Source organism: Protopterus annectens, chromosome 1.part1 (genome assembly GCF_019279795.1).
Source record: "Protopterus annectens isolate FY-2018-M chromosome 1.part1, PAN1.0, whole genome shotgun sequence".
Taxonomy (NCBI): domain Eukaryota; kingdom Metazoa; phylum Chordata; order Ceratodontiformes; family Protopteridae; genus Protopterus; species Protopterus annectens.
Genome location: NC_056726.1, coordinates 764,153,431 through 764,172,815, shown reverse-complemented (window position 1 = coordinate 764,172,815; position 19,385 = coordinate 764,153,431). Strand labels below are relative to the sequence as shown.

The window sequence follows — 19,385 nt, the reverse complement described above, 5'->3', positions numbered from 1 at the left end:
GATTTTGTGGCAGATCTGGCAAACCGCTTGGAACTGGCAAAGTATGGAAATGAAATCTGCACCCCTGGGGTACTATGTTTAATACCCACTTGTCCTGGGTAATTAAATTACAGTTTTGTACCTACCATAAATGTAGATGTTTGAGTGTTCACACTGCCGCAGTCATCACACTTGGGTTATCCTGCCTTCAGGCGGTCCCGCAGTCAGCCAGAGTTCCAAAGTCTTGGTCCGGCGTCTGTTGCGGTCGCTTTTTCCCTGACATCAGTGCGCCAGGGGTATATAACATGCATCCATCGCCATTTTCTTCAGTTTTTCTTGCCCCAGATGTCAGGTGCCCCCAAGTGGGTAGGCAATACATATTGCTAATCAAAAATATACATATAAAATAAAAACAATACCTTCAGTTACCAGCAAATACACCCCAAAGGTTGTATAGGATAAAAAGGTATAGATAAGTCCAGCTAGTTCAGAGGGGATGGAGGGAGGGTAATCTGGACTGCAGCAGTGTGAACACGCAAACATCTACATTTATGGTAGGTACAAAACTAAACTATGTTCATCGTGTTACACTGCTGCAGTCATCACACTTTGGTAGAATCCCAAAGCTAAGGTTGGGTGGCTGGTCTATAAAGAATTAGGATTGGCTATGAGGCCCTGCAGAACTGCAGTGGCAAATCCTGCTCTGGATTTAGAGTAAAGAGGCACGTGGTAATGCTTGGTAAAGGTGTGCACTGAACTCCAAGTTGCAGCCTCCAAAATTTCCTTGGTAGGTACTCCCCTGAGAAAGGCTGTTGCCCTGGTGGAATGTGGCCTAATGTTATTAGGGACTGATTTTCCATGCTGTGTGTAGCAGTACCGAATACAGTGTCCTATCCATTTGGATATAGTCTGCTTTGAGATAGCCTTGCCCTGTGATCCTGCAGCATATGCTACAAACAGTTGTTCAGTTTTCCTGAAAACTTTTGTTTTGTCCAAGTAGAAGCGTAGCTGCCTGTGTATGTCCAAAGAATGCAGAAGTTTCTCCCCTTTATTCTGGTGGTTTGGATAGAAAGTTGGCAAATGGATGGTTTGGTTAAGAGCCACACTAGACACTACCTTTGGCACAAAGGTAGGGTTTGTCCTTAAAGATACCCTGTCCTGATGAAAAATTATAAAAGGGTCCACTGCCATTAATGCCTGTAGCTCTGAGACTCTTCGTGCTGAAGTTACTGCCAGGAGCAGAGCTGTTTTCCATGATAAAAATTTTAGATCGGCTGTATTGGCTGGCTCAAAAGGTGGTAGGGTCAGTTTTTCCAAAACGAAATTGAGGTCCCAAGTTGGTGTTGGTGCTCTCCGGGGCGGCCTTATGTTTTTAGCCCCTCCGAGGTACTGCTTTAGCAAGGGATGAGAGAATAAAGGAGGATCCGTGTTGTAATGCGCTGAAATGGCAGAGGCATGGATCTTAATTGATGAAAAGGATAGGCCTCTGTCCAGCATCTCAGTTAAGTATTGTAAAATCTGAGGAATGTTTGGAACAAGAGGTTCAAGGCTTTGAGCCTGGTTCCAGGCGCAGAATCTCTTCCATTTTTCTGAGTAAGCTTTCCTGGTGCTAGGCCTCCTGGCCTCCAAAATGACATCCATAACAGCTTTAGAGAGAGGTGTTGCCTGTTTGACTAAAGTATCTGCCATGCAGCCAGGTTTAGGGTTTTGAGCTGACTGTGCAGGATCTGACTGTTTTGTTGAGTCAGAAGGTGTGGAATTTGGGGCAAAATCCATGGTGGACCCTGAGCCAAGTTCCTTAAGATAGGGTACCAGTGCTGGCGTGGCCAGTCTGGAGCAATCAGGATCATCTGTGGTTTTTCTTGTCTGGCTTTTAAGAGTACCTTTGAAAGGAGAGGCAGTGGTGGGAAGGCATAAACCTTTAGGTTTTCCCAGCTGAACAGAAGAGCATCCACTTTCCATGCTTGTTTGTGATAAGTCCTTGTGCAGAATTTTTGTAGTTGGCAATTCAGTGGGGAGGCAAAAAGATCTATGTCTGGGCATCCCCATTTTTGCGTTATCATGCTGAAGATTTGTGGATTCAATTTCCATTCATGAGGGTCCATGATATTTCTGCTTAGGTCGTCTGCCAGAGTATTTTTCTTTCCTGGCAGGAATTGCGCTTGCAGGTGAACTTGGTACTTTAGAGCTGTGTTCCACAAGATCATGGCTTGCCTGCATAGGGGATAAGAATGAGTGCCCTTTTGCTTGTTTATGTACCACATTACTGTGGTGTTGTCCATCTTTAGTAATAGTTGTCCTGGATGTAGAAGGTCCTTGAAAGCTGTTAGGGCATTTTGAACAGCCAACATCTCTTTTTGATTGATGTGAAGATGCATCTGGTCTGTGGTCCACTTGCCCTGAATGCATTTTCCTGCCATGTGTGCTCCCCAGGTGTAATCCGAAGCATCCGTTAGAGTTTGCCTGGCTGTGGGTTGGGTGAAAGGCTGACCCTTGTTTAGGTGACATGCCTGTGCCCACCATCTAAACTCCTGTTGTAGGCAGGGGATCATTGGTATTACTGCTTCTAAACTGTGAGAGTGTTGAGTCCAAACACTTTTTAGGTACCATTGTAATTTTCTCATATGCAGTCTGGCATATGGTATTAGTAGTATGCAGGATGCCATGAATCCCAGGGCCTGCAGAATTTTTCTTGCAGAGAGATGGGACTTTTTTGCCAGTAATTGAAAATATTGAGTTAGTTGAACTTGTTGGTCTGGCGTGAGGCAAGTCATCTGGGCCGTTGTATTTAAGCTGGCACCCAGGAATGTAATCTGTTGTGAGGGCACTAGTTTTGACTTCGTTTTGTTTACTGTGTACCCTAGAGAAATTAGCAACTTTTTCACAAATGCCAGATGCTGTAGAAGAATGTCCTTTGTCTCTGTTTGAATGAGGCAGTCATCCAGGTATGGATATATTTGAATTCCTTTTTGTCAGCAAAATGCAATTACTGGTGCCAGGCACTTTGTGAAGACCCTGGGCACAGTAGATAAGCCAAAGGGCAGTGCAAAGAATTGGTAGTGCATTGTACCAGCTTTGAATCTGAGGTATCTTCTGCAATTTTGTCTGATAGGGACATGCAGGTATGCCTCTTTGAGGTCCAGAGTAACAAGCCAAGCCTTCTTGCCCAGCATGGGTAGAAGCTGCTGTAATGTCAACATTTTGAATTTTGGAATATCCAGGTAAGTATTCAGAATTGAAAGGTCTAGTATGGGCCTCCAAGCTTTGTCCTTTCTGGGGACCAGGAAGAGTCTTGAGTAAAATCCTTGTCCTTGTTCCTGTTGTGGTACTTTTTGAATAGCTCTCATGTCCATGAGGGCTGAAATTTGTTTTTGTGCCTCTTCCCATTGATTTTGTGGCAGGTCTGGCATTCCTTTTAGCTTTGGTAAAGTATGAAATTGGAATCTGTAACCTTGAGACACAATATTCAGAACCCATTTGTCTTGGGTGATTGTTTGCCTGTTTTGAGAAAAAAGTGCTAGTTTTCCCCCTAAGGGGTCTTCCAAAAGGGACGTGCTTGGCGTACGAAGAGTAAAGTCATTGTGACCGTTTCCTGTAAGGTTGAGACTTGTCCTCACCTCCTTTTGGGGTTGAGGTGCCCCACTGTCGTTGTCTGTTTGAGCCTTGGGGTTGAGATCTGCCTCTTGGGCGTCTGTATCTGCCTCTCTGTGGCCTGTTTGATACTGGAAAGGACCAATTCTTTGTTGGACAATTTCTACTAAACCGAGGTGGCTGTACCTGTAAGAAATCCTTGACTGTTTGCATAGATTTAGCTTTCTCCTCCATTTTCTTTAACACCTCTTCTGCCTTAACACCAAACAAGGTATCATGCTGTAAAGGAGCATCCAATAATTTTGCCTTAACATGATCAGGTAAACTCTGTTCTTTTAACCAAGCATGTCTTCGAATAACAGAACCTGTAAATGCGGCTCTACAAGAGGCCTCTAAAGAATCAAAACCACATTGCAGAGTATGTTTTCCCACCTGTTCAACTGCATGCAATAAATCCTGCATTTCTTTACAATCAGGAGCTTCTGAGCTTGCAAGCATTTTCTGTTTTAACTGAGCCATTAAATATTGTTGGTACTTAAGCATGTGAAACTGGCAATTTAAAGCTCTTACTGCTAAAGTTGCAGACGTGTATACTTTCTTCCCCATCTATCCAAAGCTCTGGAATCTCTGTCAGAGGGTACTGGATTTTTTGCAATGGAAGCCTTAACCCCTTTTGGACCCTGGGAAATAGTTTCTGGATCAGCAGAAGGGTTTTTGTCTTTAATGGTACCTTTGTTTTAGCTGTTGTTTTAATGGTAAGTTGTGAAGGTCTGAAAACACCCTCAGAAGCCGATGTCTGCTCAGCGGCTCCGGACCCATCTGAGGGATTAGTTTCCGTAGGCCCAATACCTTGAGTTTCCAGAGGCCTAGATGTCTCCACGTGGGAATTGGAAGCGGCCTGTGGCTCTGAGGTAGCGGGTGTCAGGGGCTGCGAAAGTGCCTCACTGAGAACCGGCGACTGGCCTAGAAGAGGTTTTGTCATCGGTTTTGGACCTCAGATGTCTGTCTTTATGCTTGTCTTTGCATTTTTTCAGTACGGAGGTCTTCGGCTGATCCAACGGCATAGTATCATTGAACCTTCGGCCAAAGTAGTGTAAAGCAAAATCAAAACGTCTTTTTATAGTGCGTTTGTTAAATCTAGCACAAAACCAACAGCTAATGACGTCGTGATCAGGGCCTAGGCATGGAATACAGTAAGAGTGGAAGTCCTTATGAGGTATTTGCTTCCCACAAGAAATACAATTATTAACTTTTTCTGACATCAGTCTGAGGCAAGAAAAAGGTTTCCCCAATGGGGTACTTAGCTTTATTGAAGACTTCGGATCTGAAATTCGACTTCAAAAATCTCAGGAGTCGGCCGACTGGCACTTGCAAACTGCTTCTGCTTTGGGCACCGTGCGGCAGGAAAGACAGAAGAAAATGGTGTTGGATGCATATTACATACCCCTGGCGCACTGACATCAGGGAAGAAGCGACAGCAACCGACGCTGGACTAAGACTTTGGAACTCTGGCCGACTGCGGGACCACCTGACGGCAGGATAACCCAAATGTGATGACTGCAGCAGTGTAACACAATGAACATCTGCCAATTTTGAGCATGAAGTACTAATTTTCCCCCCAAGGGGACTGCCAAAAGATAAGTGCTTGGTGATGGTAGAAGGAAGTCATTGAGACTGCTTATTGTAGGGTTGTGCTTTGTTTCCTCCAAATTTGGAGGTGGAGGCACCCCATTGCTTTGACCTGTAAGAACCCTGTGAATGGTAACTAGAGCCTTTTCAGTGCCTGGATTTGCCTTGAGAGGCTCTGCTGGACACAGGAAAGGACCAATTTTTAGTAGGCCAGTGGCTACTGAATCTGGGTGGCTGCACTTATAAGAAATCTTTTACAGTTTGGATAGATTTAGACTTGACTTCCATTTTCTTTAAACCCTCTTCAGCCTTACTACAAAACAGAGTATCATGCTGTAAAGGAGCATCCAACAATTTAGCTGTAACGATCAGGCAGACTTTGCTCCTTGAACCAGGTATGCCTTCTAATCACAGATCCAGTAACTGCGGCCCTGCAGGAGGCCTCGAAAGAATCAAAACCACATTGCAAAGTATGCTTTCCAGCCTGTTCTGCTGCATGCAATAATTCCTGTAATTATTTATTTTCCACACCATCAGAAAATCAGCATCATTTTCTGTTTCAATAAGCCCACAACATGCTGTTGATATTTTAGCATATAAAACTGGCAGTTTAAGGCCCTAATTGCCAAGGTTGCAGACGTATAAACCCTCTTTCCCTATCTATCCAGCGCCCTGGAGTCTCTATCAGAGGGGGTAGGATTTTTGGCTGTATAGGCCTTTACATCTTTGGGACCCTGTGGGATAGTTTCAGGATCAGCAGCAGGATTTTTGAATAGAAATTTGTGGGAGTCAGGAACCCTGTAATATCTGTCTGGCTTACTAGGAGCAGGAGGTAGGGAATCAGGAGCCATGCTTGATTCCATAAACACATCATCAACAATGTCTAATACAGGAGGTATGGCCAAAGGCCTATGCTGAGGAAGCAGAAGGAAATCCCTAAGCCTCTTTTTAGATTCAGAGAAATCCTGACTCTCCCCATGAAAATGTTCCCTTAAAGTATGCAAGGTTTCTCCAAAAGAATAATCCTCAGGAGGAGACGCAGATGGGATGGATTCTTCTGAATCCGAATCCTCATAGGGTGGTACAGAAAATTCCTGATCAGAAGAAAAAGAAACCTGATCTGAAGATTCATAACCAGTGTCTTGCCTAGGCCTCTTAGCAGGGGGAGTTGGGAACCCCTGATCAAGGTAATTAAGTCCTCAGCCATTTTGATCATCTGTTTTTTAGGCATAGGGGCCTGAGCACGTGGCTCATGCGTTGGTTTTTTAGACTTAGAAGATGCTTTTGATCTTGTTTTTTGAAGCTGGCATCGGTTTTATATAAAAATGTTGAGGCCTGAAAACGCCCTCAGAAGCCGGTGCCTGCTCAGCGGCAACGGACACATCCAAGGGAGAGGCATCCGCGGGTTCAATACTCTGAGAATCTCGCTGCATACTGGATGCCACATGGGTCTCGGTAGAGGCCTGCGACTCAAAAGTAGCGGGTATCAGGGGCTGCGAAAGCGCCTCACCGAGTACCGGCGAACTGGCGATTGGCTTAGGAGAAGCTTTGTCGTCGGTTTTGGACCTAGACGGTCTGTCTCTGCCTTTTTCTTTACGTTTTTTGTGAACTCCGGTAGTCGGATTGCTAACAGACATTTCAGGTAATTAAATCTGGATCCAAAATATTTTGAAGCAAAAATATACAGATGCTTAACAGTGTGTTGGTTAAATCTAGCACAAAACCGACAGCAAGGCACGTTATGATCTGGGCCTAGGCAAGGAATACAGTACAAATGAAAATCCTTATGGAGGTATTTGCTTCCCACAAGTAATGCAATTAACTTTTACCGACATCGGTAAGGAGCAAGAAAAAGTTTCCCCAGTGGGGTACTTAGCTTTAGTTGAAGACTTTGCTTCTGAAACACGAATGCGAAAATTTCAGGAGTCGGCCGACTGGTAATTGCGAACTGCTTCTGCTTTGGGCACCGCGTGGCAAGAAAGACTGAATAAAATGGCGTCGGCTGCATGTTTTATACCTCTGATGACCTGACGTCATGGAAGAGGAGACAGCAACCGACGCAGGACCCAAGACTTTGCTATTCAGGCCGACTGAGGGCAACCTGCCAGCAGATTACCCAAATGTAATGACTGCAACAGTGAAACACGAAGAACATCTGGATGGATTGAGATGGGCTCAAAAAAAAATTCTTCTAATTTTTTAGGCTTTGATACACCTGTAAGGTGTAGTCGTTGGGGAGTTCTCATATAACAGCACATGCCTGAAACATTATCAAGGCTGAAATAATTCATTGCACAAATCAGTAGTAGTCAAAGGAAGAAGTTAGTTTCACTGTGTGGTACATGAATGCAATCTTTTGCTTTGGTCAAATTAGCCCAGCTACAAAAGACAGTGTTACCCTATGTCCAACTGTTACTTTCTGGAACCAGAAAGTGGCAAACAGAGCCTCAGAAAGGAAAGATCCTATTTGGAAAAGACACAGAAGCCTTAAAAGCCTAAATCATTCTTCAGTAAAAGCACAGAAAAGTAAAAAAGGTATGAACATAAAAGTATATTTCAGCTACAAAACTAAAGATACACAACATGCCACAGAAATTAAATTCTTTGAAATCTAAAACTAAAAAAAACAAGCAAGTACTTCACCTTTATTACATGAAAAATTATGTTTCGGCCTCAGTTAGTCTAACCATCTTATCAAATAAAATACAAAGCTGTATTAAACAGCTTCTTCACTGGTTAAGCATTGGGGAGAAAAGGATAAGATGCAGTTCCATATGAGTTTAGTGCTGCTGGTGTATGCACAGGCTCTACCCAGGGCCCTCACTATTAAAGTTGCATACCTGTGACAAACCAAAGACATAATAGGTTAACAGATCTCACAATGACACTAACATAGTCATTATTATGAACTGACAAGTTTGTCACATCTGCAGAACCAGTTACTCATTCAATTTATCAAAATGGGTCACCTGTAAATGAATAAACCTTCACTCTTAAGTGTACATGTATCTCATAGAAAAGGCTAATCCAATAACCCATTACAGGAATGTTATTCTTTTCAGTGAAAAATACTACAGTGAGCAATAATCTGAAGTTGAGGAACAAATGCTAAGTAGCTTAGCTAATGCCCTGAAACACAGGGGTAAAATTCTAAAAAGTCCTCTCTACAAGAGGTCATGTGGTCAAAATAGCATACATGTCTCAGATTATGACCCCAGTTACAAAATGGTAGTTTTATGGACAGACAAGGATAAAAGTATCTGAAGCAGCCTCAGGTGGCTTGTAAATGGCATGCATGTTTTTAGAATTGATAGTCAAGCTGCAGACTTACCGAACTTCAGGAAGCTTGGGCCACAGCCCCATGTTGACATCTTCTACATTACATATAAACATACAGATTATTTTAATGAATGCATATTCCTGACAGCAAGGGGAAACTTATTCCACAGTCTTGGACAGCACTGTATAATGCACCTTTCACCTTTTTTTTAAAATTAGTAGTATTTATTTTTAGTATTGAGTTCCTGATCTGTTCTGGTGTTGCCCCCGCGCCCCCCCCCCCCCCCATGGTATACTCAACCATAAACTTTCTTTTCAGAAGCTGAATCAGATACTGCCTTACAGGCCACAGACAGCTTCTAGAATACCTCAGTTCCTGAAGCTTTTAACAATTCAAATGTTCCAACCCTATGATTTTTTTTTTTAATTAAAACACATACTTTCCAAGTGTATTCAGGTTTCCACCCCCAAAGGCTACAAAAGACAGTACTGTACTAAATAAAGGATCACTGTATTACAAAACCTGATACAATGATCTCCCTGAAGTAGATTTACATGCCCTTTAGAAGTGGGTTTTAGAACGTGCTTTCCTGACTTTGCTAGACACACTACAGCAGAAGTTCAAACTGCTGTATAGCATTGTTTAGATCAGGGGTGTCCAACCTTTTCAGTTGCAAGGCCCGCATTGAGTCAAAAGAAATGGTCTGGGGGCAAAAGGCAAGTGAGGACCAAAAAAAAAAAAAAAAAAAAGTCTCACATTAACTGAAGAGCAAAAAAAGAGGGGGGGGGGTCTTTAATAGGATGATCCTGGGAAACAGCTGGAGACATCATTAAGGTTTTAGGACTAGTAATTCACGCATGCCTCCACACAGAATATATATATGTATATATGAATATATATATATAAAGAACTATGTGCAGCAGCCAACCAAAGCAGCTAATATAAACCTCAAATGCAAAATGAGCAACAGAAATAGTAATAAGTAGCAAAACAATCATAAGAATCAAGTGTGAGCACCTGATGGCAGTTCAACTAGATAAAAATCCAAAAATATTCCAGTCAACAAAGTAAAAGTAGTTGTAATTTATTGTAGTACAAGTACTATCACGAGTTTAAAAATACTTAAAACTCAGATGTTTAATGTACTGAGTCACTAGCATATAGTACTACATGTTGGAAGGACATGTGACATGACAGAGGTGCAGCTAGTTTACAGCCTGCTGACAATGGCCACCCAGCATCCACCATGAATGAATAAACAGTATTAGTACTCACTCACCCTCCTATCCAAGGTTAGAAAGAAGACCAGTGATTATTTCTAGTTATCCTGGTGTTTAGGCTATTAACTGTACTCAAGCCACAACTGTATTAGTCAGGGCACCAAATCCATGTCACTGAAACTTCAAATTTGGGTTAACGTTTCCTGCTTTAACGCTTTTACTGTAATTCTTATCTCTTTTTTAATAAATTGTATACCGTCCCTAAAACACACATCATACTATTCTTCCTCACAACTCTCCAAGTCTTTCTTGTTATTAACCACACCCAAAGGACTGCCCCTACTTCACACAGATCACTGTCCATACCTCCAGAACTCTCCCCCAAGAAAAATCTCATATTTATATTAATATCCACACTTTTAATGTAACAGATGCCCACATCAAACATTTTTCTGCTGTCTTCTTCTTCTGAAATTCCAAAATCATTTAACAATCTTAAAGGATCTACAAACATTTTATTCTACAATTTTAAGCATTACAATTCTTTCAGTTATTCAAAACAAACATTTTATTTCACCAAACAATGCATCATGTCAAACCTTGCTTTCCTGTTCAAGGAATTCAGCAGGAACCAAACAGTAGGTTTGTCTATCACGCCCTCTCAATAAGTAGAGACTGACTTACAAAAGGCATTAACTACTGAGATTAGACAAATTAAACTACACATGGAACAAAACAAAGATCTGGCACCGTGTGTACATGTTGAAAAACATCAGTGACCGTGCAAATGAACCTGACATACAAGGGAATAGCAACAAACAGTGTGAAATCTGCGATGTGTCAATAAGATCGACAGTCATACCTCATCTATTCACTCTTAAACACTGACCCAGAAGGTACGGAAGGTCCAGGAACATCAATGCTGCCAAATATTGTCAGGATCTCGAATACAACACACAGAAGGAGCCAAACATCAGGCTACATATGCATCTCGTCAGAAACAAACATATAATTTCAGACACTGGTCCTCAAAACACAAACCTCATTTACAGACAACCCCATTACAGAAAAGCTTTTTATAGAAATACTAGTTACATCTTCCATGAGTGGTGTACTTCACAAGCTATGTGTGATCTGCAACATCACTAAGGGAAAATAAGCATATAAACAAAATCCAAGTTTCGATGCCTAAGGTAAAAACACTTAGCGAGTGGCAAACAAATGTTCCTGAACTGTCATATACCAACCTTTTCTTCCTACCATTCTGCAGTGCTTTTAATGACTACAGTAAAGATTGCTACAACATACTTAGCTTACCTGGTGTCTGTGTAAAATGACAAATCCTCTCTCTATCTCTCACTCTCTCTCTACATCTATCTGTCTAACGCGGAAGGAAGGGTGTTTTTTTCGCGCGCGCACAGAGCTACAGGGCGCAAGTCAGCTCTTCCTTGCCGCAAATACATCTATGGAAGAGGTCTGAGGGTACTGGTTTAGATCTTTAGTGATGGGGTCTTCCTCTTAATATGACCAGTTACTCTGCAATCATAATTCATGCCCTTTTTCCAAGCCTCCTGATGTTACACTTGCTGAAATTAAAGGTGAAGTCATAACAATTGTACCAACTGTGTATTTTCTGTAGACCTTCATGAAGGATTTCAGCATCTTTTACTGTAGTAATTATGTTAGCCATTTAACTATCAGCATATATGGTTATCCATATCCCATTTGCCACTTTTACATTTGAGCAGAACCCCAAAAAAGTAATCCCAATACAGAACCCTGTGGAGCACCAATGGTAACTCCCGATAGGAAAGGAGGGTAATCCCCAACTGCTGAATTACGTACATTAGATGTGATGGCATTGTTTTATGAAAATCACTGCATCAATATATTAAGGACTGTACTTATATAAACATCACTGAGAAACACTATGAAAACATACAGGAAGATATTCTTTACTCTATCTAGTTAAGCACATTCAAAAAGTTTGGCAAAAACATGAGTAAAACAGCTTGAAAGGAGATTGGGATCAACAAACTCCTCATGACTAGGAAAAATAAAAACAAGCAATCTACCATTTCAAAGCATTGGCAAGTAATAATGATGACAAGTATTAGTTTTATGTAAGATGTGACCAGATGACATCATTATGAACCCTGGTGTACAGCTCTGGTCTATGCGGTGGTAGGACAAGCTACAGAAAACTATACAGATGTCTTACATATCCAAGAAACCAAAACCTTGACTCCCTGCTAATGTAACCCTTATCACAGAAACATCCTTACTACATACCTCTCAACTGTCCAGGTTTCTGCAGAATGTCCAGATTTTTGGCTCTTACTTTTGGTCTGTTCCTCATAAAATCTGTGGCTTTATGCAAATAACTGGGATGATCTGAGGATATAAGTCACTAAATGATGACATACATTTGGGTTTCAGACTTCAAATCCTTCAGAAAAATGCATGTTAAAACAACCCCTGTTAATCTAGCAACTTTCTGAGTTTATAAGAACAATATTGAAAATATGTCCCTATTTTTAGGACTTTGTCACCACATTTTGTCTGGCTTTGTCCAGATTTCTTGCACTAAAAGTTGAGAGGTTTGCATGAAATTCTCCACCAACATTTTAAAGAAACCACTTCCAACTTACTGTGTTGCATTTTGTCCCACAAACTACTTGCTGCTGATTCAACCACTGAGATGCAAATACTTTGTTGAGCGTTCCCAGCTGATATTCTCTCTCCTTCAGTATAGCAGGCAGCTTGTGGGCCGTATAAACACGTAAAGCTTTCTGGTAGCCCAACTCATTCTGCAGTTTGGCCTCTCTGCCTTTCAAATAGTAGATGAATGATCGTTTTGTAGGAGGAAGTTTCTTCCTTTTGTTTGGAGGAGGTTCTGAAATAAACTGCAGAGACAAAGACGCAAACAGTACCATTAAATCTCATGGTACCAACAATGTTAAAAGTCTCACTTAAAACAGGTTTTAATAATAATGGTAAGATATTTTCAGCAAATGTGTACATTTTTAACAATTCCAAGAACAAACAACTACAAAGATGTTTACCAATGTTATGCGGTTCAATTGAAACACTGCTTGCAACAAAAACAATTTAAAACAGTATTGTACAAAATGTAAAGCAAAAACAAGCACACATCTTGTACTACTATCCCTGGATAATCCTGCCACTTCTCTCTGTCACCTGGACCACAGAAATGCCATCTGTTCCTGAAGACCTCCCAGTTTCCTATTTTCCTATTTTGGTTTTTAATTGTTAAACCTAATCTTCCTCAAACATTGGCATAATCAAGTTTTCCATGAAGATTTTATTTGCGCTTTTTTTTTTGGTTTCCACATTCCTCTGCTTTATACAAATTTTAACACGCTTTCCAAAAAAAACCCGCTAATACCGCTATAAGATGTCTGGTTATTTTTTTCTTTTCACAGGATGCCCAAGTTTGGCAACACCCTTTCTACTTTCTGCTGCCTAGGTTGCTGTATTACAAGTTTTTGTGCTTTTGAGGATGTTAAAAAAGTTGCTCAACAGCAATCTTTCAAAACTCATGCATTTTATCCCAATCTTATCTTCCCATAAGCACTCTGCAGTTGCGCCTCTTCTTGCTCTACGAGACTCCCTTTATTCTGCAATACTTTAACCATTCTCAACCACTCTAATAAAATTCCTATTACTTCTTTCCCATCTCTTTCTCGTTTCTACTTTGTTTGATTTATCACACCTATTAGCTATCCCTTCTATAGAAATTTCTTTCTTCTCTTATAACTCTTGAATCATTTTTTAACTCCTCTTTTTAACAGGCAATCAGGAAAGCTCCAGTGTCTCATTTTTACTTCATTACCTTGCATCTTTATTTTAGTTTTTGCATAAAAGTTTTTAATTAAATACACATTCTACTGTGAAATAAAATGTCTATCCAATCTAGACCAATTATTGCACACTGGGGAAAAATATGTAAATTCTGAGTTCTTACTACTGAATTCACATCTATATATCAAATATTCTCATATATTTCTTCAAAAATCTACCCTCTTTTGTTACAGTGTCCCTTTTATATCCTTGATACATCCTTACTACTATAAACCAAGTTACAGTTCCCACCCATAAAAAAAAAATGTTCATTGCTGAAAGCTGACCATTTCTTCCAAAATTCTCGAACTCCATAATAGTAGTTTTAGGTGGAAAATAAACACATCACAGTACACTCCTCCTCCCCTGTAAATAACCCATTACTACCACAAATTTACTAATATTGTCTCTTTTCCACACTCCTCTATCTTTACTGGAGCCCCTCTAGAAATAATTACTCCCCTGATATTCTGCTAAATACCCAGGCTGAAATCCTTTGTAAAATTCTCATTCATTTCTATTAAAATGTGCCTTCTGCAACACTGCTATTAGTGGTTTTATTTCACTGCATACATTGTACATTTTATGAGTCTGCACGCATGGTGGACTAGTTTTTAAATTTTCCCTGGCAGCTAGCACTCAATTTCATTTTATTATTTTATTTTTCTTCCATTAATAAAAAAACAGCAAAGGATCCAACCCAACACCAGGAATTGCAGGCATATTTTGTTAGAATCAGGACACTGCAAGATAAAAAAAAACTCTAATTCTGATACTTGTCACACATTTCTCCACCTCCTGTGCACCCTGAATTATCAACTCACTATTTAAGCTCTCCTTCGTTTTTCCAGTTTTACTTATTTTCTTCATGAACAATCACTCATGCATTATGGCATTCCAATATCCCTATTTTTCATGCTTTTTACTACTCATCATCTTTGCCATATTTCTATTTCCCTTAGCGCATACAAAAACATTGTTACCTCCTGTATATTTGGTTCCTGCCCCCCCCCCACATTTATATATTATACAATTTTATGTGACTACTACTACTAAAGACAGTAATACCCCAAAGTGCCATTGTTTACCTAAGCTATCCGGCTCAAACAAAAATTGTTCCTCCCCAGGTACCACTCATGCTCTCTTCCACCAAATCTTTCTTAAATCTACCCAACTTCACACATTGTCAAAATATATAATCCCAGTCACATGCTTTCAGTTTTACACACCTGCCAAACAATTTACGCTTGACCCAGGAAACTTTTTTTTGTATTTTTTTTTTTTATTTGGGGTGTAAAAATATTTATGCAAGCGCTTCCATGCAAACACTAAATTTCTAGGCTCTAGTAGCCTCCTTGCGAATACTACATATTTTTATCTGTTTTTCATGTCCAACCTGCTTACCCAACTGTGCTCCCCAAAACCTTGCACATCTATCCTTCATTACCCATCCATTATTGAGCTTCTATGAACTCTGCTTACTATTCTTCTGTTAGTAACCAAATCTGTTCTAACATTAATTCAACCAATGTTGGTCTTATTGCAGTCTTTTTCTCTATATTCCTCATATTTTGCTGAGATGTCAAACTTTATTAAAATGAGCATACAAATCATGCCATCCCACTCTTTTCTCGGTCTCATTTCATTCCAATAAATAGAACTTTCTTTCACCACCCTTTTCTTAAATACAGTTCTGTTTGGGACTGATCTCAAATTGCTAGTTTCCATAGTCTTTAAAAGTTTCCTCCATAACTTTCCCAGCTTGGGTTCCATCCTCTCCTCCCACTGCTCTTCTTCACACAAATATTCAGCCCACTTCGACTCCCAGTCTTGTTTTCATATAGTATCAAGTGTTAACATTTGGAGACATATCTTACATTTTGCACTCTACATACTAATTACACTTGTGCTGTTCAAAATACTCCTGCAAGTGCATTACTGCCAGTCCTCAATCTTCCACAGATAGTATCATTGTTTGTCAGCCTACTCTGTGAGGTGTGTCCCCTGATATAGTTTTCTGTTTGCTCACTGCCATACAAAACATCTTACTGGGGTCATATATAAATGCCTGGTACTATGAACATTTTTACTGCCTGTATTCTCTGGTTCATTTTGCCCCCAGTACTCTCCATTTCTTCAGCAGACTCTGTATTTTAACTTTTGTTTGTTCCCATGTCTCCTTTGGAGACTCTGAGTTCCTCAATATACACACTCCCAGATACTTTAAGGGCAGTTCTGTACCAAGTCATGCGCTGGTGCATAATTCCACATACAACCTAAGATTTCTCCTTATTTATTTTGCACCCAAACACCTCTCTAAATCCCCTTAAGATTTCAAACAAACGAGGCAAGTCTGTATTTGGATTAGTTAAATAAAGAATTAGTCTGCAAGCAATGCCAAGTTGTTCTCATTTCCATACCATTTTCAGCCTCTCAAGCGTTACTGCCTCATCTTCTGTGCAAGTGGTTCACGATATAATGCAAATAACAGTGAAGAAAGGGGACATCCCTACCTAGTCCCTCTCTATACACCAATTTATGGTGAAAGTCCATTGTTTATTTTTACTACTGCTCTTGAATCCTTCTATATATCCTGCAGTAACCCAGTAAAACCCTCAAAAAGTTAATTTTAACCAATACCTCCCAGAGATGCACCCAATGCACATCAAAAGATTTTTGCTTACAAAAATTCCAGAGAATACAGGCAGTAAAACTATGTCTAAAGTATCCTCAGTGTTATATGGGTTAAATCACTTAACCCAGACCTCACAAAGCACATGTAATAATTTAGTTTTTAATGCATCAAATGCCTACCCACTTTTAATGAAGCTACACTGGCTCTCAGCAGAATTCTAGCTAACCTGTCTGCCAAGATTGATGCAAACATTTTATAGTCACGGTTCAAAACTGAAACTGGTCTACAGGTCCCTGGATTACTCGGATCTTTTGGAACAAACCTCCTTCATTTTTTTGCGACTTCTGTCCAATTAATCTTCTCCTGCCACAGCATCCAAGCCTTAACTCCTTCCTTTATTCAGTCCTTACTTTCCATTTCCCCTAATTTTAATTCTTCCACGATTTTAATTTCTTGTACCCTCTTCTGGAATTCTCCCTTTTTCTCCTTAGATTTCAGCCATCCTATCTTTAATCTCCAGTGTGTATTTCTGCTCCCTGTCTGAATTTCTTTCATCTCTGATATAATCAGTGCATGATCTATAAGGATCACTGGCTGAGTATGGAAGTTCTTACTCTAATATTCATGTTCCTCCATTATGTAAAAACGGTCTATTCGTGCCAGTGTTCCATGCTGTCCTGAAATAAAAGTAAACATCCTATTACCCAATGCACTATCAGCAATATCTACCATGCCATAATTTTATTACAATTTTCAGCAGTTATTTTCCAGCAAAGTCACTTACTACCTTCCGTCGTTCACTAAAGTCTTCTGTATTTAACAACATATTCTAGTCACCTGCTAATATTCCTACTCACTGAATAAGACTGCTTCACCCAATAAAATTTTCAATTCTGTTTTGTGATTCCTAATAAGATTCGCCAACTTCTTCACTCTCCCCTTCTGAATAGCAATCTTACCTGTTCATCAGATTTTACTTCTATCTGCAGTAGCACTCCCTTTTTTACTAATGTAACAGTTCCCTTTCTCCCTTCTAACCAGTTAGCAAACAATCCATTTCTAAACCATTTTCTAAGCAAATCAGTTCTCTTCCTTATAGAATTCTCTTTCTTATAGAAATGTGTTGCTTCCATCACTAATACATATACTTAACTACTCTTAACACTTTTGTCTTAGCTCTTGTCTGTGAAGCTATTTACATTCACCATTTTTAGCCTAAGCCCATTTATCTCTTTCTAACCTTCTCTTTTCCCTGGAGAAACCTCGTCCTTCCCTGGCTATTTATTTAAACCTTTTTGTTTTTTGGACTAGTGTGTAGTCCATTTTCTAAACTTTAGCAGCCTGAACATAAAATTATGAAAAAAAAAATCACTTCTGCAACAATTTAAAATCTAAACTATGTACATGGATCTCAACCCCCCAATACAAAAATCTCCCTTACAGCACAGCTTAACATTTCAGTGTGCTATCATCTTTGCATCTCAAATGTTTTTCGCTTGGACTTTTCTCCACTCCCTAGCCCTCTCGCAAGCATACATCTCCCCCTTCTCTCTCAATTAAATCAAATCACAGACTCTCTCCTAGCTTTGCATACTTACAATACCAAGCTCTAAACGTCTTCATTCCTCGATATTATTTTAAAACTATTCTACACAACTCTGGGTGTTAGTTTAATCTATCATTTAGAAAGATTTCACTTTCTTACTTTCATTTGCATTTAACACTATTCCTTTTACTCCTCCTTCCCAGTGACATTATTTACCCACTCCTACCACTGTCACTTATCAAGGCCCCCTCCTCAGTCCTTAATTACTTTTACTGTGCAACTCACACGGTTATATTTCTGCCTCAGTTGCAAACACTGTATACTCTACCTAATGGATTCTTAACAGATAAGCAATGCAATACAATACAAACAAGTAAAACACCACCCAAATAATTAGATACAATTACTATCATGTTAGGATTTGTGTGCCATCTACACCTTTTCCCATATTCACCAACTTAGTTTTTACTGCTTTCTTTTAGCCCCCCCCCCCTTCCCCAAACTTCACCTGCAAACATTACTTTCGCCCACTTTTTTTAGTTTTCCTGAGGTAAGATGAACATACATTTATTAATCTGGTGCCTTTGCTGTTGCTACTGCCTGCCAAGGCCTCTCTCCTACTGTTCTTTAAAATCTCTAACGTTAATGCTTACCCTGACTTGCCTTTCATGCCAACTGCCACTTAAATTCTAAATACATATCCCTAGAATGCGGTCTCTGAAAAAGGCATACTACACCTGTTTTCAGACATTCAAACTTCAATGACATTTTACCCCTTTGATATGGCTACAATTCTAACAAATACTTTTGAGTTTTTCTTAACTGTGTTTACATAACAGTTTGACAGCTTATGGGATTTATCTATAACTAATGTGCATCTCCTCAAGTGTGGTGCTGCAATGGTCCACTTTATCCCCACATAGCTTAAACTGGCCACTATTTAAATGTTGGCACTCAAAATGCCAAGTGCTGACAAGCCAACAAAAAGAAAAAATAAATAGGAAGAGAGTAAATTTCAAAAAGCGTTCTACTCCTTTAAGCTTCTTTCAGCAGGGGCAGCAACCCCCCCAGCACTCCCCTATGTCGGGGGGGGGGGGGCAAGTCCCAGACATCCCCTTAAACTTATATGAAATCCAAGACCACCATACCTTGGAGAAAAGGGAATATTGTGAGAAATGGCATCTTGGATTTGGAATATACAAGTCCATTCTTTCACCCATTAAGTCACCATATTTCGTGACTCACTCCAGTGGGTCCCGACATTTCAAATGGCTACCATTAAATCACTTATCTCTACATTTAAAAGGTATATGTCAATAAGGCTCTTTTTTGTGTCCTTTAGACATTCAAGTCTTTCCATAATTAACATTTCTGAAACCATTCTCAGATTGTCCAAAAAGTTGTATTCTAGGTTTTCTCCAAAATCTGGATTTCCTACTGGAGGGCTTCCACATTTGTCTTATCATTCCTTCTGCTACCAAATCTTCTTGTCCCTGCAGACTTCCATTCTCCTTCTGCATGGTCATCAGTGTTTCTCCCTGTCTCTTAGTGAAAAATCGCAATCTCCATGTGATTATCCCGAATCTACTGCCAGAAGAATGGGAAAGGTTTGACAGGCCATCTCTCTTGCTGCTCTCTGGA

General features: G+C 40.0%; 1 protein-coding gene across 1 annotated transcript in view; it reads right to left on the bottom strand.

The window, feature by feature from the left end:
- The window catches only part of DCAF12 (DDB1 and CUL4 associated factor 12), a 1,353,454-nt gene that overhangs the window by 1,129,904 nt on the left and 204,165 nt on the right, over window positions 1–19,385 (bottom strand). The window contains exon 2 of the mRNA XM_044078016.1: window positions 12,351–12,605. Within this exon, the coding sequence (XP_043933951.1) occupies window positions 12,351–12,605 (255 nt within the window). The remainder of the gene's footprint in view (window positions 1–12,350; window positions 12,606–19,385) is intronic.